We start from the raw sequence: 27,322 nt of genomic DNA, 5'->3' as shown, positions 1-27,322 counted from the left end.
ACTTCTTAACTTTATTATGTAATCATACAGACATGGTCACCCCTTCTAGTAATATGGTCAAATGGTTACTCCTAACAAACAACTTTTTAAATATATTATATATTCTTTTGTAACCTCACCGTGATGCACTATACTGCCCTGTACTACTCGAAAATAAAATAATTTAAAAATAGGTGCTTATTCTATGACTTTCCGAAGGCTGTGTATATATTTATATATATATATATATATGTTCTATGAAAAGTTCTTTTTTTTATATCAGCTGTTATCATCTGTTTGTTTTTTCTGACTGCTGATTTATAATTTTTGTTTAAATATGCTGGGTGGGATGTGAAAGTGTTATTTGTTTTGCATATATCTGGTTTAAAATGCCGCCCAAGCAGCGCAAGATTGCTATAATGGGTTATCGATCTGTGGGTATGTTAAGTTTTTGCTACTTCAAGGTTATATCTGTTGTGTTATTTATCGCAGATATATTTTGTAATTATAATGAAATTCGTTTTATTGTATTTTCAGGAAAATCGTCCCTGAGCATACAGTTTGTGGAAGGGCAATTTGTGGATTCATATGATCCTACAATTGAAAACAGTAAGTTCTAACGTAGTCTACAAGTTGCTTTTGAGAAATTGCGTCTTACTTGGTTTTAGTTCAACGCGATGCAGTTACTTATTGTTTGGTCTTATCCAGCTATTTTACATGTTAACAAGTTTAATGTATTTCAATGAGATTGTTGGCAGAGATCAATAGGATAAAAGTTTGTATTGTGTATCCAAGTCTATCCCTTTATACTAATGGCATGATCGTGATTGCATTGATCCTGTGGTACATGATGCTAGCTGTTTTAATTTAGTACATCGAAATATCCTGAATATAACAAAAATTGTGATGTAACAATGAATTATGATATCATTATCAAATCAAATATAAATCAGGAAATGAATTTTTTTCACTTCCTAACATTGTTTGTGTTGTAATATTTTTTTTATGTCCAGGATCTTTCGATGTACCAAATTAAAACAGCATCATGTACCACAGGATCAAGCAATAGATTTGGAAGTGTGATATAGAACAATTACCAATTAATAGAATATTTTTGAAAGAGGTTTGAGGTACAATAAACAAAACGCTAATATTAGATACATATTTACAAACTTTAAAAATACTGGAAACGAAATAATACTAGAAAAGGTAGGGCTGGAGTATAATTTACAATACCTGAGAAGTTTAAATTATAGTAAAAACAACGTATACAAATGTGGAATCGCTAAATATACTAAACGGGTTGAGACTAGTATAAATATGATACTGTAAATAAAATATGAACTGTATCGTGCGATGTACTAGAATAGGTAGGGCTTTAGTATAATTGATGATACCCAGGATATTAAACTTGATTTGAAAATGAATACTTAGATTATAAAATGTGATATCGCAAAATATACTAAACTGGGCAGGATTATACTATACAATATGATAGCGTTGGAATATACCTTTGGTATCGTGTTCTGTACTTGAGTAGGTAGGGCTGTAGTATAGAATACAATGCTGAAAGTTAGTTTAATAAAGAAAGACATTTTGTGCATTACAAGCATGTGACAGCTCCCCGCCCTTAAAAACTCATATTCCCGTGCCAGTTCTGTACAATGTAGGGGTGGTAATGATGGCTGTGCCGTCATGTGGTGCTGTCATCAATATTGTTACAGAATCAAAATTTAGATTATTCCCTAAGATAAGAGTTTAAAAGAAATGCCAAACTAAAAAATAGTTATATTTACTTAAAGAAATAATTACTCTCAAAATTTTTATATAGGGGCCTACCTATGGAATTATTTGGAAATATAAACATTTAGAATATAATATTTTTGATTATTACTAATTGCTTGATTATCCCGCAGGTGGACAGTTTTCAGGCCCACACATAATAATAGTAATAATAATAATAGAAGTAACTTTTCATTAAAAAAAGATATTTGAAAGTGAATTTTTTCACTTCCTGAAAACTTTTTCAGTCATTCTGTTGGTAAATTTTTAAGGTTGCTGCTTTTCCGCAAATAAAATTACGAAAGTGGTGTTTTTCCACACTATAATCCTTACCCTAAAAACAGTGTTTGAAAATTCCTACTAGATTCCAAGAAATTCACATTTACAGGCAAAGTGGTTTTTTTGACGTTGGTATAATATTACCGCCATGTTTAATTGCACGTGAGTTGCGTGTGTTTATCAGATATGTCTAGTGTGGTTTTGTATTAATAAGGAAAATAGTACGTAATCTAACTTGTGTTTTCGTGATTGCAACTATAAAGACAAACAAATAGGCCTAAGATAAACTGTTCAGTAACTAGGTAGCCTCCTGTGCTTGCTATAGTGAAGTAAATTTATGTTGTGATTTAATAGGGCAGCTGAGACTGTTTTTTCACAAGAGTTATCTCTGGTTGTTGTCGCCTCCCTGCTGTTCCTTGATACCAGCTGCAACTTGATCCTGAGGTTTCTCAGATATCCTTATGAACACTGTGTAGCTGAGACTATTTAAAAAAAAATGGATGATTTAATGTCAGTACGTAACTGTTAGGGCCAAGACTGTTTTCATTGTGATTTGTTTTCCACCCTAATTGGGCAGAATGTAACTTAACATGCAAACTCATTTGATGGATACCCTTATTTAGTCATACACTGTTTATCCGGGATTACTTATTTCCTTTTTTTTTCTTCTTTTATTGGTAAAATATGTGCCAGACTTGCAGGCACTTTCAGTGACAACTGTAGACAAGGCTCCTGCATCAACAGGTGGCTTCCCGACTGAAACCATGCAGATGCCTACCAAAAAATGTTTATCAACAAATCCAAAAAATGATTTTTGATTATTATATTAGAAAACATTAATCCCCACCATTTGTGTAGCGTTCAACTAATTTAGAAAAGAAATCTGTGCTCAAGATGGTACCTATTCGAACCAATGACCACTTGGCTGTACCAGCTGTGGTGAGAAGAGCATCACCTGTGAACTTGAGTCCGTGAAACGTTTGAGTGACGTGCTTTGCTATAAACCTGCAGCTGTGTTTGGCCTTCTTTAAATTTATTCTTTAGATTGATGTTTTCAAGTTCAAGGCACCATGTAAACACTACCAAATTATTTTGAGGAGAAATGCTTGATTATGATTTGTTTATAGTTTAGAATATTGTAAAATTTTCTGCACGAAGATGTACTGGTCGTGAAGGTTGAGTGAGGGAGAGCGAGCGGAGGGTCGCGTTGCAGCGTTCACCAAGATGACGCGCGTCAACAGCCAGGAGTACGAGCTGAAGCTGGTGGACACGGCGGGGCAGGACGAGTACTCCATCTTCCCGGCGCAGTACTCCATGGACATACACGGCTACGTGCTGGTGTACTCCATCACGTCGTCCAAGTCCTTCGAGGTGGTGCAGATCATCTACGACAAGCTGCTCGACATGACCGGCAAAGTGCAGTGAGTTTGGTTCCTTGGAATATCCTATCTTCTTATCTCCACGACTGTTCAGCTTTTCACCGTCAAAATTTAAATAAAAAAATAGAATTTTTGAAGTTATACTTCTAAAGCGACTTCCAACAAGGTTGTGTTAAATGTTCACCGCTCCTGGGGAGGGGGAATAGAAAGAGACAGAGCGAGAGTGAATGCGTTTTGCTATTGTAAGGAACTAAGTAGAGAGTAAGAAAAAAATTAAGATCCTGACAGTTTGTAGTGTTGCCATATTGTTTCAATTTTCAATACCCTTTTTGTACATTACAATTTAAATTGCAGAAAAAAATCATGTTTCATAGACAAATAAATAGTGAGTGTGTCATTTCTCTATGTCCACGAGGTCTCGCCGCGTCAATTTTCTCCTTGGGGCGAACCTGTCCGCTTAATTAAATAAACAGCTTTTATTGTTGAATTATTTCATGATTTATTTTTTTAGTTTGATTTGATGCAATATGATTTCACTAAAAATCAATTTCTATCCCTTCCTATTTTCATTTCTACATTACGAAGTTTCACTTCTTCCACGCGGAGGGACTCCACGCACTATTTTTGCATGCAATTAAAAACTATTTTTTAATGATGCCAAAGAAGTATAACTTCTCACGCGTGTACCTAAGTACACGCACCCATTTTTTAAATTTTCCTTTCAAGCATTATTAGGATTAAAAATGTTGAACTAAGAAACATTTAAGGTTTTTGTGATAAAATAATTGAGCTAAGCCATTTTCATCAGTTCATGGAGTAATTTTTGGAGAATCCCTTCTTAGCCGATGCCTGCATCTCTGTCCATCTCTCTAAAAGCCTGCAAGTACACAGAGCTGAATGTAGCGAGTGAGCAGACAAGGTGTGTCGGCATGCTCCAAGGGGCAGGTGCGTGGTGTGTGCTACCCTCTCCCTGCCACTCAGGGATGCACTTAAAAGTATAAGAGTGGTTCTGGCACTCACAAATCATGATGGTTGTTTCATTGTCTTGTCTTGTCTATAATTTGAGGGCTCTTCCTGTGAATTTATAACAATAGTTCTCTTGCAGTTTGTGCTTCATCTTAAAGTTTCTCAACACATATTTGCTAAATATTGCATAATAGTTGGGCAAATGATCAAAATTGTGAATACATGTGTGAGCTTTACAGCTCAAAAATAATAGTTTCAAGGATTGCGTAAGAAAATTTGTGTGATTTACAATAAAATCCCTTATGACAAAATGATATGACGAACTCAGCCTATGAGACTGAACCTCAACCTTCATGTTTCATACTGAATTTTTTTTTGGTGTGATTAAGTACTATTATTGGAATGTCAAACTCATTAAATGTTTCCCTAATGGTGCTCAGAACATCTAACATGCACCGTATTGATTTCCTTGGAATCAATAAGGTATTGGGCTGCAAACAGTTTTGTTCTTTAAATGGAAATATATAGAATACTAATTTTTAGTATTGCATGCCATTTCATAACACTAGTTTTTCCATCTAAATTCACTGTTCACAATATTTTGGCTGAATATTTATTTTCGTCATGATACAGAAACCGTAAGACGTACATTAGTGGCGCCTTATGTGAATTACATTCTCTTGTTCTTGGTGCTTATGACTAGAATTGTTTTTTATGTTAATCTGTACAAACAACTCTTTAACATTTGTTTCCGTGGAAATTATAACATCCAGCTCTCCCCACACACAGCAAGACATCAGACCAGAGATAAGGTCTGCTGTATCTCGTGGCCTCCTCTTGCATGATGTGACCTCAAGATACTAAACATACCTTGTAATATATGTATGACATGAACTCTTACTGCAGCTGTGGGGTTCATGGCTTACGTTAAGTGTCTTTCACATTGCTGGTCTTTGTAGTGCAGTTGTTTGAAGTGTCAACTTTGGTGTGAGGAGTTCAGGGTTCGAATCCCAGGTTATGCATGCATGTGGTTTTATTAGTTGTAAGATTAGGATCAGTTTGATTGTAAGCTGCCTCTCAATATCCTGAAAGCAAAGTACAATAAATTAAAAAAAAAAGAAAACTTTTATGTTTGGTTTGGAAAATTATTTTTAAACATTTCAGTGTGCCGATCGTTTTGGTGGGTAACAAGACCGATCTTCACATGGAGCGGATGATAAGCACCGAGGAGGGGAAGCGACTTGCAGATTCTTGGAAAGCTGTCTTCCTCGAAACATCAGCAAAGCAGAATGAAGTGCGTACATTTGTATTAAGTTGTGACCTCTCTTTTTTCTTAGCAACTCACACTGCAGTGCCATCAATTAACATGCATTAGTTGAATGGTTGCTTCAACCAAATTAAGCTGTTCGTACTATGTACTGTCCACGCTATTTTACATTAACACTGAAACATACCATGTACCACCTGTGCCTCGTAACAATACAATGAAATAATACTGAACTACTCAAGTATTACCTTATTTATGTTGAGTTAGTAACAAACACAAGTATTATAATATTTTAAATCTTACACAGTGAACCATTAAAAATGTTAACAGTCAGTAATTCAAAGGTTTGGGGAAAAAAATACATAAAAATTTTCAATCAGAAATAATGCTGATATTCACACTATGATTTTCCTCCTTACTCTCATCCACCATATATGCATACTTTAGCATTACTTCCAAATATTGAGATATATAATGGAATGTAGGCTGGTTATAAAATAAGATTTACTGGTACTATGTAGAACAGAGGTCCAAGCACCACAACAAAACCAAATTTAAATACATTGATCCTTCATTCAGGTCAGTTTTATGCCTGTGCAAATATTTAGATTTTTAAGTGTAAATGCAAATACTTTTATTATTTTTATTTGAAAAGACTTCAAATGCTTATGTTTCAAAATAATGAATATTCAATTGGTTACAAATATTTTACATACCATACTGAGTTTGTCGTATACCGACATTCACTGTAGAGCTTACGTTATTTGTGCAATATAAATACCCGTGTTAGATATTTTAACTTGAGCTGGGCTGATCGGGAAATTTTCTGATCATGCAATACTGATCGCTTACTGCCAATCTGGTCGATAACCAATACCGATCATTAGAGTCAAGATTTTGTGGTGTTATTTTAAGACAAATTTCGGTGTAAAGAAACAAAGATTTCGGTGTTATATGGTTTTATTTTTTTTGCTCATTATACCCACGGCAAAATTTTCTTACTTTTCTGTACGACATGCAAATTTATTAAAATAAATAATAAACACTAAAACCTCATGATCTAATTACAATTAAGTTCATTTGCAAATTCATAGATAATTAAGTTCATTTGCAAATTCATAAATTCAAACTTTTAAATAACTATTAAAAATTTCACGACTTAATTACAATCAAATACACTACAAAATTACACAATGAAGCACTTCCAAAATTACTATTAAGACGGTTTTATTGAAATGCTATCATAGTTAAATTTTCCGCATTTTCTGGAGTGAGACGTTGTCTTCTGTCACTAACTACCAGTGAGTACCTGTAAAATGAACGTTCTGCATCAACATTTGATGTTGGGAACCAGATTGCCCTTAAACTGGCTTGAGCAAATTCACAGTAGTCCCCTTTAAGGGAGCAAAGTACCTTTGCAACATCAATTTGGCTTGTTTCTGGCAATGAAAGTTAATCCTTAATTATTTTTTTGAAAGCAACATAGCCATGTATGAATTTATCAATGGGAAGATGGGAAACAGAAGGCAAGTTATGCAGAGACTTCTGTAGGTTTGCATCTTCTATGCTAACCCTACTCACATTTCTTGGGTTGAACAGCAAATTAATGGCATTAAAGACTCTTAGACAAGGATGTCGTTTAACAGATGAGTTTTGCCTCAAACGCTTATGTTTCTCACTCGCGACATGTTTCACAAGCGTATCGCGTCTCTCGTAGTCTAGCCTGCAGTTACAGAAATTGCACATTAAAATTTTATCACTGAAATAAAATCCTTCGCTGGAAAATTCTTTCGATCGGTCACTGGCAGAAACCTTCGTTTTAGGCATTATCAAAATTTTTTAATCACATAGGAAGAATTTAACCTCTAAATACGCTAAAACTTGCCGTGCTGGAAAGATCAAAACAATGGAGAATAGATGCGAATACAAACACATAGCGAATACCAACATACGTACGTGAAAATTAATACCGACATAAAAATGTACTATTTATTATTTACAATCGTTACGTTAAGCAGGGTTAATTTTATTTTCATACCCTACGTACTTTATTTTAAATAAACAGTAAAAGCAATGCGTTTTAGTGTGTAATATTTTAATGATTAAAAACGTAATCATAGAAAAACATTTTGGACGTTTGTTATTTTTGTATTTACAGAAAGTGAACGGCGGCCATTGTATCATAGTTATCAGCATCTTAAATTATTATGGTACACAAGATTACCGTTTAAAGAAAATATTACGTTAATTCCGAGACTTCATTTTAAAATCTATAATGAATCACCGTCGCATATAATATATATGGCTGCTAGTTACTGTCAGAAATATTTGATTGTGCTGAAGATAGTGAATTGTCCTTACAGAATGGAAAAAAAACGTAAATAATCAGGATAGACAAAATTTCGTGACATATTGCGGATTTCGCACAATTTCATTTTATTTTGTGTTTTCAAGCAGTTTTCGGTGTTATTTCGTTTTATCGCGCATTACCATATAATCGTGCCTCTACCGATCATCCTATCAAAAAACAGTAAAACACCATGGATCAGGTTGGTTTCTTACCTTTATTTTTTTTTTAGAAAAGCCATCCAAACCAATTTTTGAACAAATTAAGTTGGTAATAGTGATTAGAAAAATATAATTATTAATAAAATAAATTTGGAACAAAATTAAAAGTTTAAAAAATTCACTATTCACTTTACTATATTGTTTTATCACTTCTGATGCACAAACACTTAAAATCAAAATTAATTTTTCACATAAATTTACTCAACTAAGAATAAAAATGTAGCATTAGAAAAATAGGCACCTAAATGTAATTGAATAATGTTTTATAAACAGCATACAAATTTGAAACATTGAATCTTTTACAGCTAATGATGCATGGAATAATGGTAAATACCTACCTATTTTGAATGAATTTTACAAATGACGTGTGGTATTACTAGACAGTGTAATTTGTTTAATTAAAATATCTCGGCAATGTGTGTGAAGTACGTTAAACACTGCCGTTATGCTACGCCTGTCGCCTGCGAGTCGTCGGCAGGTCTAAGTGATGTGGCTCACTGAAGGAGCGGAAAATCTAAAAATAAATCAACCAGAGTTCGTGTGAGTGCATGTGCATTCTGAGAGGTTGTGGTCTGTGGCAGTGGTTCCCCCCTCCCAAAACTGTAAATGTTTGTGAACTGGCACCATACATAATCTTCGCGTGTGTATCTCTGCAGATGTTTATGACTCAAATTTGCCCTAACATATATATACATGTATTTTTTTTTGCTTGAGATTTCCCATGCTTTTAACTGTAACATGGGATGACAAAACTATGTTTTTATTCGTTCAGCCCCCACCAATTCATTCAAGTTCATGTGTGTGCTAGATTGAAGGAACTAAAAATCAAGAGTAATTTGCTGCCTTTTTTTTTTTTGTAAATGGATACGGGTAAATAAATATGTACAATAGATGGGAAGGAAAACACTGGTATAAAAAATAGTATTCTTTTCTGTTTTCCTGTCTTTTTGATATTGAGGAGAAGGGGGGAGCGAAGTGGGCTCAGGACTACCACCTCACCCTCCCGGAGTAACAAAGTAGGGCAGAAAGCAAGAGGACCCAGGGTCAACACTTGTGTTATTTCTTACGTGCCAATAAGCTGAGATGCAGAACATAACGACTTCTCTTGTATCTAAAGAACTCTACTGGTTATTCATATTCGGTGACCCTTAGGTTGACAAAATTAGATTTTTACCCAGCACCGAGAACCGCAGCTAAAATGTCGGTACCTGTACCGGCAGTATAGCAAAACCCTTTACGAAAATAGTCCTTCACTATAACTTAACTGCAGCATAAAATGGCTCAACTCACGTCCAATCCACATATGAATTATTTTTTTGGACTTCCGTGGAATAATATTCATCTCTAACTAAAAAATAAATTACACATGAAAATATTTAATGTTCTCGCCAACAAACAAACAAAACAAACAAAGTACGTTTAACAATCAAAACATAACAGTTGAAGGTGCCATAGATGTACTTCATAGAGGTGTGCAACTCTATAACGTGCCTCAGCAGAGTTGTGAGAACAGAAAGACGCCATGTTTGTTTCAATTTGTTTTTAAAAATAGGCAGTTAATTGAGTCGTTGACACATAAGTAAGGGTGACTGGTGTATTGCAAATTCCACAGAATATTTGTTTAATAGAATTAATGATTGATTAAAAATTTTCTGTAATAATTTTTGGCATTATAAAATTTTATGCATTTTTTTTGTGCAGTGCTTTGGAATGTAAGTTCACTGCATCTGCAGCCATCTAGTGTAATGGCTAGTAACTTTCTCTTTTAGACAAACAGGATTTTTTTGAAGGGGGAAGTTACAAAATGCTTGTTGACACTTGTAAAGTATAATTATTCTGGCCAAATAGAGCAAATTGTGTAAGAATTGGCATCAAAACTGTGGCAGTAATTTACTGTTGACTGTGCAAACAAACTGAATTCAATGTAGGCAATAAGTTTGATGGACAATTTAATATTTTAATTCTTTGAAAGTTCACCATCATTGTATTTATTTCCATTATTGTAATATTTTCTTTTTATTCCTATGTTTTAAAGGAGGGTGTGTGTAGATTTCTTGAAGTAATTACTAGATTAGTATAGTAAATTTTAGTTTTATTAAGGTTGGTGTGTTTACTGTAGCTTGAAAACTATACTAAACCTTTTAATTTGCTTTGATAGCCTCTTTAAAGACTGAATCATTATGCCAATGCATTTCTTTGTAAGCATACAATAAAAAACATTGAGGACAGAACAATACAAACAAATTATTATTTTAAGTGTTATAAACAGTAAATTGTTGAAGATGTAAGTCTGGATACATGCTTTTTAGTGCTTTTTTGTAGCCAAAACAATAAATAGTTTATTACTTAAAACACCTCATAAATAATGTGTGAATAATGTTTTTTTAATTTTTTTAAGTCAGAACCGAGAACAGAGAAACGATTTTTAAGAACGGGTACCGAACCGAGAACCGGGAAAAAACAGGAATTGACCCATCACTAATTTTTACGTCCAAAACATATGCAGGGGCGACCCTTCTGTGGATAATTACAGTAGCTGATTGGCGTGAAATATTGGCGAGCATGATTCTGATAATGATTATCGTTAAGATGACATGGCTAATTAATCAATCAGAAATTGGTATCGGCCCAGCTCTAGTTTTAACAGATTGGTATAATTAAAAGCATGAACAATTTTATATACACTAGAGTCCTGTTATAGCGAGGTGTCACGGTTCCGGGTTTGATCCTCGCTATAACCGAATTGGCCAGATTTTGGCCCCCAAAAAAATAAAAACTAACCGAAAATAGCATAAAAATTGTGTTTGAACCTGTATAATTGGAAAATAACTGTTTTTATTAACGAAATCTTAACTTCTGTGAGCAGATGTGTGAATTCTCTTTAAAACGATACCCCACAAGTACGGATACGATCACCGATTGCGTCAAAATAACCAGAATACCCTACCACGTCATGTAAGTATAGCATCTCATCCCGCAATCAATTACTCGACTTGGCCCGCGGCAGCATTGTCCTGCTATCTATTGTCGACGCGGGTTGTCTGCGGCCATGTTGGTTCGGGATGTTCTAACAGGTGGCGCTAGTGTAGCGCGACGATTTAATTCCTTACAAAAAAAGCAGGAGTGCGGCAACGCACGTACGCCTCAAACGAAATAGTTGCTGGAAAACTATACTTTTTTCATTTAAAGAAACCTGTAAAACTTTTTTAGAAAATAAATTTGGGATTAAACTCAAACCATCAGATACCCCAACAACTGACCGAAATAAAACAAGAAATTTGATTCGGAAATAAATACGGTAGTGCCTATTATTTGTCAGATAGTAAAATAAATAACGTGACGTGTTTGTAAACGTGTCACGACAAATGATTCCAAACAAGTTTATAAATATTTGTGTATTATTAACGCGATCAATTAGCAACAAGTATAAAGACGGCTATAACTTTTTTGCCCTAACATAGATATAAACAATGTTATTATTCGTTAATGCAAATGTCCCAACATATTAATTAAGAGCATTTATATTTTTAAAAAAAAGTGCCCATTGTTATGTTTGATGGAGGGAAAAAGTAGATTTTGTCTATTTTCAAAATATTAAGAAATGAGTACAAGTATATGTATATTCAAAGGCTTGGTTTATTCGAGTCGAGCATACCTTGGCCTTGAAGCCAAGCGGAAGTTTGATAGAAGAAAGAAAGGATGGGATTCTATTTTTAAAGCCACGCACTTAGGTGGCGACTGCAAGGCTGAAGAATGTGACAGGCGTCAACGGCAAGATGTCTAGTGGCGAGCGAGAGGGGTGGAGATAAAGCAGATAGATAACCAAAGCGCGCTTCACGCGATCACGCCGTAAATTCCTCAAAAAGACCTTGTTATAGCCGTGTTCTCGCTATTACCGTGCTCGCTATAGGTAACGGTATTCTCCTGTATTTTAAACATGCAAAATGTATTCAAAATTATTTCATTACTGTCCTGCAAGCAGACAAAATTATGTAGACAATTCAAATAAACACACTATTTGTGACAATTCAAACTTAAAAAACCAACTATTATTTATATTTATTTTGTCACAACGTACCAGTTGTAGGAAAAAAAAAAAAATTTAATGTCAACAACCATGGACTACAACACAAAACATGGGCACTCCTTTGCGATGGTCATTAATAGAACTGACTGATGGTTACAATAGCGTATAAATCATGTCACTATCAAACTATCACCATGTCACACAGACGTTGTGACCCAAAAACCATTTAAACAAACATAATTAATGGTTCCAGATTCCAGAGGAAATTAGCAGGAAATGTGTTTGTAATATTGCTGAACTAAAATACTGGCCACCTGGCTGCCGTTAACAATGAAAATGTGTTAATAACTAGTGTTTTAAATATGTTAATATGAGCTCATTTAATCACTATTTCACCAACATTTTTCGTGAAACCTGTTGAATTTCGTGCTATTTTGAAGTTTGAAAAGATTTTATAGATCGATATTTAGAGTAGATGGTTCTAAGAAATTAGGTGAACCACTATACAGGGTTCCCAACGACAGGGAAAACAGGGAAAATTCAGGGAAATTGAAATGGGTCAAAAACACAGGGAAAACTCAGGGAAATTAGTTGTGCGGCAATCACAGTGTGTGTGTATATATATTTATATATATTGATTAATACTTGTATCACAAGCACATTTTTTTCTTAAAAACAAAATCGGAAAGTTGGGGTGCGGGTCGTACATGTAAATCAAAGTAATAGATAAGCCACGAGTCCCGGGAAAGTTTGGTTCGCCATACAGCTGTGACGTGCCGAATTTCATGCTAGGCGGCCCCGGACCGTGCCGAGCTGCGCCAAGCCAGTTGTAGAAAATGGCGGCACTGTAGTTCGTATACGTTTGGAAGTTTGTGTCATAACTTTGAAGTATCTGGTACGCTGGAAACTTTTTGAAGATTGTTTAGTGAACGTATTTTCATTTATTTAGATGTATTTTTTTCAAAAGTGCTGCATCTGTGGTGGTGTTTTTGTATCACTGTAATTTGTGTAGTTGGTAGTATTATGGTTTCTTTCATGACAAGATTTTTGCCTATCTCACACAACAAAAACACCGCGAAAATAGTTGCACGTTGTGTTATTCTGAGTCAAGAGTTCTACAGAAGCAGTTAAATATATTTGAAATTTTTTAGTCAATTGTGAGAAGTGTTTTTTTTTTTTTTTTTTTTCAGAAGAAATCAACGGCCGTCCTCTTATTATTTTCTCATTAGAAATATAGGTTACATTCACGGGTGTGTGCTACCACAGTTTCCTTAATTGTGCAATGAAAACACAGTGAAACTTGTGAGACTAAGCAATTAAGTATCAAATGTGTTTTGCTACTCTACATTAGGCCTATTCTTGATAGTCTTAGTGGATAATTGTGTGACATTCACGATGTCTAAATTCAATCCTGCTTGGCTAGATGGATCACTGTTTCCTGACTGGAAAAAGTGGCTACGTCGTGTTGAGGGTGATGACAATAGTGCAAAGTGTATTTTGTATAAAAAGGTATTTTCTTTGAGTAGTATGGGTAGGCAGTCTGTGAAGAGCCATCAAGAAGGGAAATTTCACAAACAGTTGGTTACTGCGAGCAGTATTTCTGCATCTATGTCAGCATACTTAACAAAGCCTTTAAATCACCAAGAAACGAAGGGATCAATTATTTCAAGTGTTTCCACAGCACCAAATTCTGAATTAACATCCAGCACACCAACATCCTGTTCATTGTTAACTGGATCATCATCATCATCATTCAGTGCTCTCAAAGAGGCATCTTCAGGTATGGTAAATAAAATACATTTTCAGGGAGACAGTAATGTCAGAAAGGCAGAAATATTGTGGGCATTACATGTCGTTATGAAAAAAGACAGTTTTAATAGCCAACAACGAATAAGCAATTTGTTTGCTAAAATGTTTCTAGATAGTTCCATTGCACAAGAAATGCAGCTTAGTAGTACCAAGACTGCATACTTAGTTACTTATGGACTTGCCCATATTTTTTTCACAAACTTGCAGATGAAATCAGATCCACAAAATACATTGTTGCGTGCTTTGATGAATCCTTTAATAGGGTATCAAAGGTACAACAAATGGACATAGCTGTACGTATATGGGACGTCAACAAAAATCAAGTAATGACCAGGTACTGGAATTCTTCATTTTTAGGCCATTCTACAGCTGATGATCTCTTAGAAGGGTTTCAACAAGGACTAAAGTATGTGGAACTATCCAAAATTGTACAAGTATCCATGGTTGGGCCGAATGTCAATTGGTTGTTCATGAAAAAATGGAAGGCAAACACTAAGGTGTGCGAAGAAGATTCAGATATATTAGACCTGGGATCTTGTAGTCTCCATGTTGTTCATGGTGCCTTTCAAATGGGTTTTAGAAAGACCGGGTGGTATGTTGTTCAAGTATTAAGGGCCATATCTTCTGTGTTCAAAGACTCACCTGCTCTACGATCAGACTTCAGACAAGTTACAAGTTGCAGTGTTCTTCCGATCAAATTTTGTGATTGTTGGTGGTTGGAAAATGTCCCAGTGTGTGAGAGAGCAATACAAATTTTTCCTCACTTGAAAATTTTTTTGAGACCAGTAAATTACCTGCTACATATTCTGTTGAGAAAGTGAAGGATTGTTTAAGGGATCCTTTGTTGCTAGCTAAGCTGAGATTTTTCCTGACAATGGCTTCTTCACTTGAACCATTTTTAAAGAAGTTCCAAACATCGAAACCAATGTTACCATTTCTGCATAAGGAATTGGAGGACTTGCTAAGAGAGTTGCTGGGACATTTCATTAAGATGGAAATTTTGAAAGCCAAGACAACTGCATATCAGCTTATTAGTATTAATTTGGACAATGTAAGTCTGGGACTTCCACTCTCAAAGTTGAAAATTGGATTTGCTGCAAAGCATGAGTTAGGTGTGGTTGATGTAAAAGAACTTCAGACACAAAGGTTCCTAACAGAATGCAAAACATGCATGGTTCAGATTGCCAAGAAACTTGTTGAACGTAGCCCAATAAAATACAAAATGGTTAAAGCTGCTTCTTGTTTGGACTCTAGAAAATTGTTGGACAAACAGAAAGAGTGTAGGACAAGCATGGACACATGTTTGCAAATTCTTATGTCTGCCAAGCACCTAACTGCTCTTCAGTCTGATAGAGCTAGTGTTCAGTTATTTGTTACTAATATCAATTTGACAAACTTGCATCATTTCATGTACACAATAACAGATTGGACACTTTTTTTTGCAGATATGTTGAGTGGAAAAGAACAGTTTAAAGATATATGGCTTGCAGTGAAAATTATATTAATTCTCTCACATGGTAATGCTTTTGTGGAATCTGGATTCTCCATCAATAAGGAGATGCTTGTTGAAAATCCCCATGAGGAATCTTTGATTGGCCTGCGACAAGTTTGGAATGGAGTTAGTAATGCTGGTGGTGAAAATTGTATTCAAGTAGATCAGGAAATGATAAAATATGCCAGAGGAGCAGCTTCAAGATACAAAGGTGCCCTGGAGCAAAAACGTCAAAATGAAGAAGAGGACAAGAAGTTGGACAGATATTGTAAGGAAGAAAAAAAATGCAAGACTATAGAAATTCAAGAGCTGCTAAATAAAAAACTGGAAATAGAGAAACAAAAAGAGAATTTAGAAATGAAAATTTAAAAAAATTAAGAAAAATATGTAATGGGTTTAAAGAATAACCAGTACATATTTTTAATATTTTGTGAATGTACATTGAATATGCAAGATACCTAAACATTTTTTTCCTATGCAGCAGAAGTAGTATAACATTAGGCCTGTGTATGTCTAAATGTTCACAGCAATTTAGCAGGTAATAAAATAGCTGATATACCTTTATGTTAGTAGCATAAGTATACCTGTATATTATGTAAAATTGTTCTTATTGTGATTAGTTTATTGCATTATTTTTTTAATTTAGCACAGGGAAAATATATTATAGGACAGGGAAAACAGGGAAAACTCAGGGAAATTTACTGAAACAAGTTGGTGGGAACCCTGCTGTAGGTCATCTGCCTAAAAAACTTTTTTTTCTTCATAAATTTAAATATTTTAACAAATTTTTTATGTATTTATTTATTTATTTATTTATTTATTTATTTATTTATTTATTTGTTACATGCCACACCAACAGCACAAGGCTCCAACGGTGGGCACAACATGTAAGACATGTAAAAAAAACAAATACAGTAACAGAACAGAACAATAAATTATAAGAACAACAAAAAGTAGGACAAACAAAGACAAGACAACATAACATACAAATATCCATATGAGTGCTTAACTTCTGAAAAGTACTTAAAATAACAAAAATGTTTCATGAGAGTAATAAATGTATAAATACAGAACATATAATATTATGTGGAAAAATACAGTTGGTATCCTTAGATTAATACATCTGGTATTAAATAATTTAGGCAATAACATTAGAGCATTAAGATAATTAATCTTTGGATGCCGAAATAATAATTTTTTTAACAAGTTTTTTCTCTCTGGTAGGTTGTAAGTGATTAACATACATATTAAAATTGTTAACAAGTCTATATATAATATCATTTGTATTTAAAAGTGTGCACAAAAAAGGTGGGTTACGGCTATTAAAAGAAGGAATTTTAATGCCAGTAACATCAAATATATGAGGACATATAAGATTACCATAATAACAATGGAAGACAAAAATGGCATCTAAGATCTTTCTTCTAGTTGATAATGAACCAAGGAGGGAATTTAAATCTATGTTATTGATGGTATTTAATTTTTTGTTAATATAGTCAGATACTTTAGATTGAATCCTGTCAAGCTTTTCAATATCAGTGTTATTGATGCTGTTCCATATAATAGAACCATATTCAAGTTTTGATCTTATTAGAGCTGTATAGAGGGAGAGAATAGAGTCAATATTGGAGGTGTTAAAGGTGATAAATTTAATTAGACCAAGTATTTTGTTAGATACCGAGATAATGTTTTCAATGTGAAGATGAAAAAATAGTTTTTGATCCAGTAAAATTCCTAGGTCTTTGACATGTTGAGATTTTTTAATAGGTGAGTTATCAAGTTTGTATTCATATTGCAATGGGTAGGTTTTTCTAGAGAAGGTAATGATAGCAGTTTTTTCCATGTTTAGATTGACCAAATTATTTGTGCACCAATTTGCAATTTCTGTAATATCACATTGTAGAAGATAGCTGTCATGATATGAAGAGATTTTTCTATATATCTTTAAGTCATCGGCAAAAAGAGTGCCAACTGAGTTCTTTAATCCAGATATTATATCATCAATGTAGATATTGAAAAGTAAAGGAGATAGTGTGCCACCTTGCGGGACGCCAGAAGGAGTTGGGTGGAGATCTGAACTTATATTCTGTACTGAAACATAAAAGTTTCTGTTATTTAAATAGCTTGTTAACCATGATAAATATTTATCACTTAGCCCAATTTTGGAACATTTACTTAGTAGTATTTGATGATTAACAGTGTCGAAAGCTTTAGCTAAATCAAAGTAACAAACATCTACTTGACCACGTGTGATGACTTCTGAATAAATAGGATTAAGAAAGGAGACTAAGTTTGTCATGGTTGTTTTACCTGTTCTGAACCCATGCTGTGAATCAGACAATCTATTATTTACGTTAAACGCTAAGTGTTTAAATATTATTTTGTCAAAAATTTTGGCAAATCCATTTAACAGGGATATAGGCCTATAATTTGAAACAATAGAAGTTTTGCCCTTTTTGTGTACAGGAATAACCTTGGCAATTTTCCATTTATCAGGGTAGATGCTATTTAGAATACTGAAATTATATATATGCTGTAAGAGAGGAGCAAGGATTAAGGAGCAACCTTTGATGATAAAATTTGGTATGTTATCAGGTCCTGTGGACAATGTAGATTTTAAGGTTTTTATACTCCATAGGACTAAACTAATCGAGATATTAGACATTGGAATATTGTATGAACAACAAGGAGATATGTTTTGGTTATTTGTGTTATTTGTAGTAACATAGACACTTGAAAAATATTCAGCAAAGGAATTTGCAATTAAATAATTATTATCCGTAATTGAGTTATTAATTTTAATTGAGGGATGCTGACTATAACCCTTTCTCATTATTTTAACATAATTCCAAAATTTTTTAGGGTTTTGCTTAATTTTATTGTTAATATTACAAAGCCAGTTTGTTTTATCCCTACACATAAGTGATTTAGTTTCCTTACGGTAATCTGAGAATAATAAATAGTAAAAAGGATTCAGATTTCGTTTATATAATTTATGATAGTGCGATTTCTTCTTAAGAGATTTTATTAGTTGGTTGGAATACCATAGGGGATATTTTTTAGCCTTTTTAATAGTAGTAGGTACAAATAAATCTATAAGATCATTCATTGTACACGTTAAGTAGTCAACCATGGTATTTATATTTTTAGAATTGTATAAAATTGACCAGTCATGGTCCCTAAGAGCAATAAAAAGGCCGAGATAGTCACCAATCTTATAGTTTTTATATGAAGACGGTGTATTATCGTTTATTGACATATCAAATTGGAAGTTTATCTCTAATGCAGGATGAAAGCTATCTTCTTTAACTAGTGGTTCCAGAGCTTTGCTAACCAGACATGATTCAATATTAGTGAGACATAGGTCCAAGAGTTGGGCCGAAGGTTGAGTTTGATTAAGCTGAATTAAACCTCTTGCTGATACAAAGTTGATTAATGATCTGGCTTTCGACTTAATATTTGAATGAACTATATTTTGGGTATGTAATTGAGGCCAGACAATGCCTGGAACATTAAAATCACCAATTATTAATAAAGAGACATCAGAATTCACAAACTTATCTTCAAGGGCCTCAAAGTATGAAGTGTAAGCTGAAGGAGTTGTTTGAGGGGGAATATAGATATTCCCAATGATTAAAGGTTTATCATGTGTTCTTATATTTATCCAGACAGCTTCTATTCCTGGATAGTCATATTCATGCGTAGATGTTACATTTTTGAATTTATGTTTATTAACAGCAGTCAGGACACCACCACCTCTACTCTTCAAAGTTAATACAGGGTCCCTATCAGATCTGTAAATAAGGTAATTATTGTTGAAATAATGAGAATTCAGACTATTATCGGTGAACCAAGTTTCAGTTAGACATACTAAATCATTATCACTACGCGAGATGTTTTCAAAAAATTCAATTGCTTTGGTTCTCAAGCCTCTTACATTCTGATAAAATAAAATAAACTCCTCATTTTTAAGTTTCACATTGAACTAGTGAGAAGCCCCTCCAGGCGCTAAGGCAGAAGTAGGAGCAGATGTAGGCTTAGAAATAGCAGTAGAATTAGTTGCGATGTTGCAGGTAGAGGTGTTTAGTTCCTCGGTAGTGGATGAGTTGCTCAAGATTTGTTCTGGGTGTAATTTACCATAGAAGGGGCTTATTAGGCAGCCGCTGGGCCAAAACACAATGTTATTAATTCGACTGAAGTCCTCTTCTAAAACCTGAACATGGAAGGAGGCATATGAATTGAATTTAGTTTTCATCTTCGTTACTTTAATATGATCTAAGTTCAGTTCACTTGAGATGTATTCTACAATTTCTTGTTCTTGTACACTTGGGTCGAAACGAGTCACAAAAAGAGCTTTCATTCTTTTGGGTGCTGGTTTGGGTATCATTTTAAGTGTGGAAATGTTACGAATCCCAATTTTCATAGGAGTTTTCTTCATTTCCGTTGAACGTTTAATGTCACTGGTATCTCTTGTGTTGGACTTGCGCCTATGTTCCACTAACGTGAATGGTGTACTGTCGACACGTTCTTTGTCATCGTGTCTCATGACGCATCGGGATTCCTGCTGACTGGTAAATAGGTCACGCGGCTGGCTGCGGTTTACCGTGTCCCGTTGAGAAATTACACGTTCCGCTGTCTTGTGAGTGGAAGAATTCTTAATTACTTGACTATAAGTTGCATTATGGTCTTTACCTGATGATAAATGTTCCTTTATTTGTATCATTTCTTGCCTAATTTTGACAGTTTCTTCTCTGGAATCAAGGAGTAGCGTTTTTAACACGAGGTTCTCACTTTTTAGTTCATCAACTTTGACACTTAGAGAATTCACTAGATTATATAGAGCTTCCATATTTATTTGATCTGACTTTAATGGTTCGATACGTAGCTCGTACATAGGTTTATCACATGATCCCGTCGCATTAGTAGGAGTTTTTTTCGTGGGTGATCGAAACATACTCGGATGAGTTAGATCGTGATTAAAAGTACACGCATCATTTAGGGTTGAGGGGAACCCCAAGAAGTCAGACTGATTAAGTAGCGAATTATTAATACTGATTTTGTCACAAAACAACAGATATACACGGAGCGCGATCGCACACACACGACCGTCCGCTTTGAACACACGGCGGCTACACTATTATTAGTGTATTTAACTTAACCTAACCTATTATTTTGGCAATTTCCCAGAAACCACTACACTATGTATATATTTATTTTTTTCTTTCCTTATGTATTTGTTACATGTGATGGAACACAGTTTATACAGCCTCTCCTTACTCACTGATGCACCCAGATTGATTGGTTTACACTACTTGCATCGGGCTACAGCCTATTCAGAGGCGGGCATGACGGTCTGGCCGATGGGAGAAGCAGCTAAACTCACATTGTTTTGGCGCGTAAGACTCGGACGTGGTGGTCAGATGTCCAGCGCCGTGCTTGGCAGCCTTCGGAGTTGCCACCAGGCGTCTCCCAGACTTGACAGCAGCTGTATCTTCATAAGCTAAGGACCCCATCAGTTATTGAAAATATTATATACAAGTGTGCTGATTTTAAAATTAAGAGTGGCTCACTGTCCAGTAGAAGTAGAGAGAGCTGGCTGTCGTGCGTTGCATGATTGTATTTTTAGTAGTGTGGATGTCAGGCGGGGGAGGTCAGCTAAGTTAGCTGGTGTTCTGGTGCATGCAGGTGTCACGTTGTCTCTACTTGATGGCTTACCTATATAATAGTTGGCGTAATTGAACTGTTGGGGTGTGCGTGACAGTCACGTGATCTGGTCGTTAACACTCAGATGTGTTTGATCATGTAAGAGTATTCCAGTGAGGGTGAGAGCACACACATAAGTAACTGCTGGTGGTTTATTGGTTTATTGGCTTGAATTACTTTAATAAAACTAAACAAAAATAAAATTGTAATTTATCATCCATTGTTTAACTTAAACTATAGCGAGAGCTGGTGCATGGGGTACATTCCAGAAAGGCTATAGATTTAGTTGATCCTGTTGCCGACAAAAGGTGGGGCTGTAAGGTTAGAGAAAATAGTCGGTTTCTACATACCTTTGGCCAATTCTTGTACCGGGGCCCTAAGTTTCACAACATTCTGGGGGGGGGGGGGGGGGGGGGGGAACTAGCAGGGATCTGAGGAGGGGGTGGTAGTTGCTCGTACGGGACTGATGTTGGCGCTGGCTTGGACAAGTTTCTGTTTTTAAATGGCCTGCTGTATCCTGCTACCCTGTACCGGGGCGAGCAGCCCACGTCCATCCCTACCAGGACTGCCAGTTACAATCATTCTGTTTAAACCCAGCTGACTTTGATTTTACCATGGCTAGTCGCGTAGACACGGTAGGGACGCAAAACTAAAATAAAATGCTTGATTATGTGTTGAGTAGATTATTGCAGCATTCGTAAATTTATTCTGACTCAAAAAAAAAGATAAATTATAATACACTGTCTACTTAGAAGTGGCATAAAATACATAAAAAAAGACAAAAAATTACAATCCTTACGTGATGCCCGGCCATAGCGATCACATTACCTACAACACCAAGGTCTGGCCTTCGCATAAGTCTAAGTCCGTACTTGGAAGACGCGGAGGAGAGAGGGAATCCACACCAAAGCTTACCTACCGTCCCAAACCAACTTCTTCCACCAATAACAAATTAAAGTTTTACTTACAGTAATTCTCGCTGTGTAGTAGAAATTTACCAAAACTGTAGCGCCTCCGGGTACCCGGGCTGTAGACTCGGCGTAGGTAACACATGTAGCACAGTCAAATGGCAGCGGTCTTCGCACTTTGGGGCGTGGTGCATTAACACTCGTGACTCACGAAAAGTTTAAAATCGCTTACGGTAAATACATTGCCGTCCCTTCCAAATTATAATTAAAAATCAGCTGATCCAGGCCGCTGCAGTGACGGCACCGCGTAGCACTCTCCACGGCTAACAGCTAACAACGACCGTGTGGGCCGCGTCCCTACTCCCGTGCACGGAGCTACACCGACACCCCGTATTCATGGAACTATCAGCCGTTCCGTCGTCGGTCAATGCCCGCAAGCCTCTGTCTCTCGCAGAGTCCAAACAATCTCTCACCTGCATACGTCACACTTCCGTGACGTCATCCACCTCCCTCCGCTAATTCCCCCTCTTTCATACGTGGACAAGTCCATTCAACAGAGGTAAATGGCCGCACGGAAAACCTAAGTCTTTGATTAATTTTAACTGAAATTTTTTAAGACATATATAAAAATAAATATGAAAGCATTAACTAAAAAAATTACGTTAACATTAAACTTTAAACATAATTAAACATTAAACATAATAACATGAGACACCAGAAGTGTCTCACTGCACTCGTCGGCATAACGGTATTGGCTTGGATGGCAGTGGGCAGTTAAAAGACCTATTTTGTAGTCTGATAAAGTCAGACACATATTCAACTTTAAGGAGACAGTGCATTTATGCAGTAGTGGTGAACCAATCATGCTCTGTTATGGCTCTGAGAAATTTAATTCAACTATTTGGAACCTATGATGTGGTATTTTGATAGCATAGCCCCAGAACTCACATGTATGGGGTTATTGTGGTTGAACAATTTGGATATATATAAGAGTTCTTTCTAATGGAGAATTGTGGTGCCTTAATCATTGGGTATAAGGACCAAACAGTCCTCTGGCTTTGGTCCATGTTTAGAGAAAGGTCTACATATTTTAACAAGCTCACATGTGGTATGTTTTGATTAAAAATGGTGAGCTGTTGGTCAGAAGCAGTGCATTTTTTTATTAGAATTGTAGTGGAAGAGTTAGTTGCATTGACTTCAATGCACCATTGTAGGTACTTTACAGGGCGAGTGTGAGGCTAGAGGGCCCGGGAAGGGAAGGGGTGGAAGAATTTTTCCAAACCACTGGCTCATTCCGGAAGCTACGGGGTGGAATAGTGCCGTGCGTACTCGGCCGGACCAAGCCGAGGTGTGTAGAGAGGTTGCCTGGATCCTGTGAAGACTAGCTCGGTGCTTTCTTAAAATATTTACTGGCCTTCAAAAAACCTAGCTTAGAAAATGTTCACTGACTATCATAATTCATTAGTCATTTATGTTGTAAAGTGGCGTATTTCACATTTGAGATCATAGACATTATTTAATGTGTGTGTTATATTCTTTTCTTACATTTATATCACTTTTAAAGTATTTCATGTGTTAGCAAAATCCTTATCACACTTTAACAACTTGTTGAAAGCATTTACAACAGCCAGTTGACACTTCCTGTAATTGATCCACATGATCTATAAGGCGCACAATACCACAAAAGGAAAGAGGAATGAAGATGGTTGAGTATGGGACGTACGTGGCCGTGCTGGTCATGGGTCATGGGTTCGGTCCTAATCCTCCGACATGAGACCACCGTACCCTCCGAAATAAAATATTGTCTACTGAACAGGAATGTTTGAAATAACAGTCATTACTTATTACATTTTACGATTGTAGTGTTTTGTGCAACAAACCTTGATTTTATTTTTCAGTCTGTGGCAGATATATTCCACACGGTGCTGACGGAAATAGAGAAGGCAAATGGCAATGTGCAGGAGAAGTCTTCGTGTGTGTTGTCTTGAGCGAGACACCAGCAGCGTCCGAAGTCTTACACTTCCCTCACTGTCTGTTGCTAGGCAAACAGGTGTATTCTACTTGTGAGGTGGGTGTAGTTTTAATTGTGATGCCGGAAAGCCTTTGGATTGTGTTCTCACAAATGCAGCGTGGCAGGTGTTGCGACATCACAATCCAAACTCTTGAGATAAAGGACTCTGATGGCACTAGATGTAAGTTTGTGATTCAGGTATATTTTCGTTAGAGTGCAGGCATGGTGGTTGTATTGTTCAACAGCTTGTCAGTGCTTGCAGTTATGCATTTCTGATACTGTTCAAGCTGTATCAAAGAAAGTGTAAAATTAAAAATCATTGTATGAATAATTGCTTTTGAAACCTTAATGAAATTTGGTTAAGTATATGTCATTAATTTAGCATTTACAAATATATCTTTGATTGATTTTTATTAACTTTTTTTCTACAAACGTGGATTATTATGTAGAGGTTCTAGTGAATTGTAATATTGCCTTATGATTTCTACAAAATCTAGAGGAAAAAATGTTTGTTCAAATAAATGTATCAAATCAGTATACATACTATAATTTTTTTTTTGGTAATGATAGCACTAATTATTATAATATTTAGTGTTTGTTTCGGAAATGCAAGTAACAATGTTTAGGTGTAGTATATGCAAATGAATACATATTTATAGCCAAGTTATCATGCCATTATATAAAAAGTCACCATTTTATTGGTGACATATAATTGTAAATTATAAACATGTTGTAGCAATGCACAAGTTTTATTTCATAGACTAATTTTTGTTTATACTTTATTGTGTAGTTCACATAGTTACTTAATACAGATTCTAATTAAAGGAAGTGGAAACTTTTCATTTAACTTACCCAGTCACTCTTACTATATAAGCTGACATTTTTCAAGTTCAGTCGAGTTTGAGACAGGTCTTAAGTTAAAACTGATGAGTTCGAGTCAATTCCAGCAAATTTTATTTTTCATATAATCATTAATATTTGGTACACAAAAAAAATGGTTCTATTGAATGTGTGTACCAAAACCTAACTCGGCATATGTACTGTGTTAAGCGAAACAAGATGAGAAGAAAATAAACATGCTTGTAAAATATATATTTTTTCCAATTATTTTTAACTAAAAAAAATCCATATAATAACGTTGTTGCTTTACATAATTAATTAATAATTAATCAATTCATATAACTTAATTAATTGTTAGGAACAAGATTACATGGTTAATTGCGATAAAGACACAATAACACCGAACAGCATATCAGTGCACCATATAAACGGAAAGGCAAGTTAATACGTACATCACTTAACCCCAAAACTCAACAAAAATCATGAAAATTGTTAGAAAATTTAATTAAAACTCAACTCAAATTACAAAAACTTAATCTTTTATTATATTAAAATTCTATGATTGTAAATCGCGGGTGCGCAGGAATAAGTCAAATGTTGGCATAAATGGTTTTTTTATGGTATGGAATAAAGGAGAACAAGCTCTACAAAATGGTCCAAATGGGTTAAGTCTAGCACCCTTGTGTGTTATTCTATGGCACTGAACTTTTGGAGTTACATCACAAACTGACAGTTTTGGTGCGTGAAAAAGGGTATCGATAAGTCATTTACAATGACATTTTGACATATCCCCTTTTTCCCACGCACCCGCAAAATTATTTAGCATGGAATTAGTACCAAAATGTATGTACCGAATAGATTGGAAAATTTTTATATTACGCTATTGGTACTTTTTTTTGAACGCACACATGCTTGATTTATTTTTGTTGTTCCCAATAGTTATACATGCTTATTACAAATTATTTACTTGTAAAAGTGCTTCATGTATTAGTCCAGATGTCACTGTTTTGGTATAGTATCATTGAACTAGCAAGTGTGGTATTTGGTGAAAGTTGTGCTATGTTTATAAATAAACAGAGTTCATAAAAAAATAAAAACAATAACACTGAAATAGCTTGTTTTAAAAACAAAATTGGCCTAAAAATGAAACCTTAAAAACTGTGTCTTTGTTAATTGTAGACATCAAATATTTATGTACAGTTAGCAGTTGCTACTGATCCATTTTATTGTTTATGCAACGTAGATGAAAGTATGTAAGTAAAGGATGCCAAGGTAGTAAGGCTTTTATTTTTAAAAAAATGTGTGTGGTTTTTTAAATAAAGTATATAAAAAAGAAAGCTCTGTCAAATTCAAAATTTTAAAAGAACATGAGGTTGAGTTTAAGTATTACAGAAAAACTCTGCTCGAAACTTGAATTTTGAGTACTCGCAGATGCCTTAGTAGCATACATGATTACAATGTATAGTTCACACCAGTAGCATACATGATTACAATGTATAGTTTACACCCTATCTCTGCCTGGGGTAGATGACTTGACTGCAATACATCTTTGTACACTTTACTAAACAACTTGCTATGCTCAGCAAAAACATGTACATTTTGTGCACTCTGTACTCCTGAGGAGGCAGCATGTCGTGGCTTAAGAAACAACACCGTCTAAGTGACATTTTTGAAAATTACTTTGGAAATGGAAATACATATAAACATTTTGCATCTTATCACTATATGTTCAGCCAAAAATCCATCAGAGTGCGTTTCTTTGTTATTTTCTCTAGTACCGGCTATCATTCAGTTCCAACATGGCACATAAATGAAAATTTATATTTTTGTCACAGTGTTGTTTCGTAAGTGACGATGTAATTGGTCATGGCAAAAGCATGGAGTGCCCAAACGTATCTTGCAACTTTTAATGATAGCTCCAATGTTTTAAATTGAAAAGGCAGATTATCAGGCATAATGGAGGCAGTTTTTGTTAAAAATACTATACCGTATATACTCGTGTATAGCGCGCCCTTTTTTCCCCTCAAGTAAAGGAAAAAAATAAGGATGCGCGCTATACACGGAAAAAAAAAAAGTGAGTAGATGAGGCGGGGAGGAGTGGAAGTCCTGGGTGAAGAACTGCCGGGTGAAGGGTGGGGGTGATGTTTCTGGCCAGCCCCCACACATACGCACAAGCAACAAGGCCTCTGTTTCACACACACACAACTCACAACCTGGTCTCTCGCACACACACACACACACACACGCTCACAGCACACACACACACACACACACACACAAAAAGCTCGCACATCATGGTCTCTAGTTTATTT

The 27,322-nt window shown here is 35.3% G+C and overlaps 1 protein-coding gene across 1 annotated transcript; it reads left to right on the top strand.

Moving 5' to 3' along the window:
• The first annotated feature begins 218 nt into the window (after positions 1-218).
• Positions 219-26,285, top strand: LOC134535778 (GTP-binding protein Rheb homolog). The gene is made up of 5 exons (XM_063375034.1): positions 219-417; positions 517-588; positions 3,254-3,461; positions 5,550-5,679; positions 24,058-26,285. The coding sequence occupies exons 1-5, from the start codon at positions 369-371 to the stop codon at positions 24,145-24,147; spliced, it is 549 nt and encodes a 182-aa protein (XP_063231104.1). The 5' UTR covers positions 219-368; the 3' UTR covers positions 24,148-26,285.
• Positions 26,286-27,322: the final 1,037 nt, after the last annotated feature.

The sequence above is a fragment of the Bacillus rossius genome, chromosome 10, assembly GCF_032445375.1.
Source record: "Bacillus rossius redtenbacheri isolate Brsri chromosome 10, Brsri_v3, whole genome shotgun sequence".
Taxonomy (NCBI): Eukaryota; Metazoa; Arthropoda; class Insecta; order Phasmatodea; family Bacillidae; genus Bacillus; species Bacillus rossius.
This window is presented reverse-complemented; position numbering and strand designations above follow the sequence as displayed.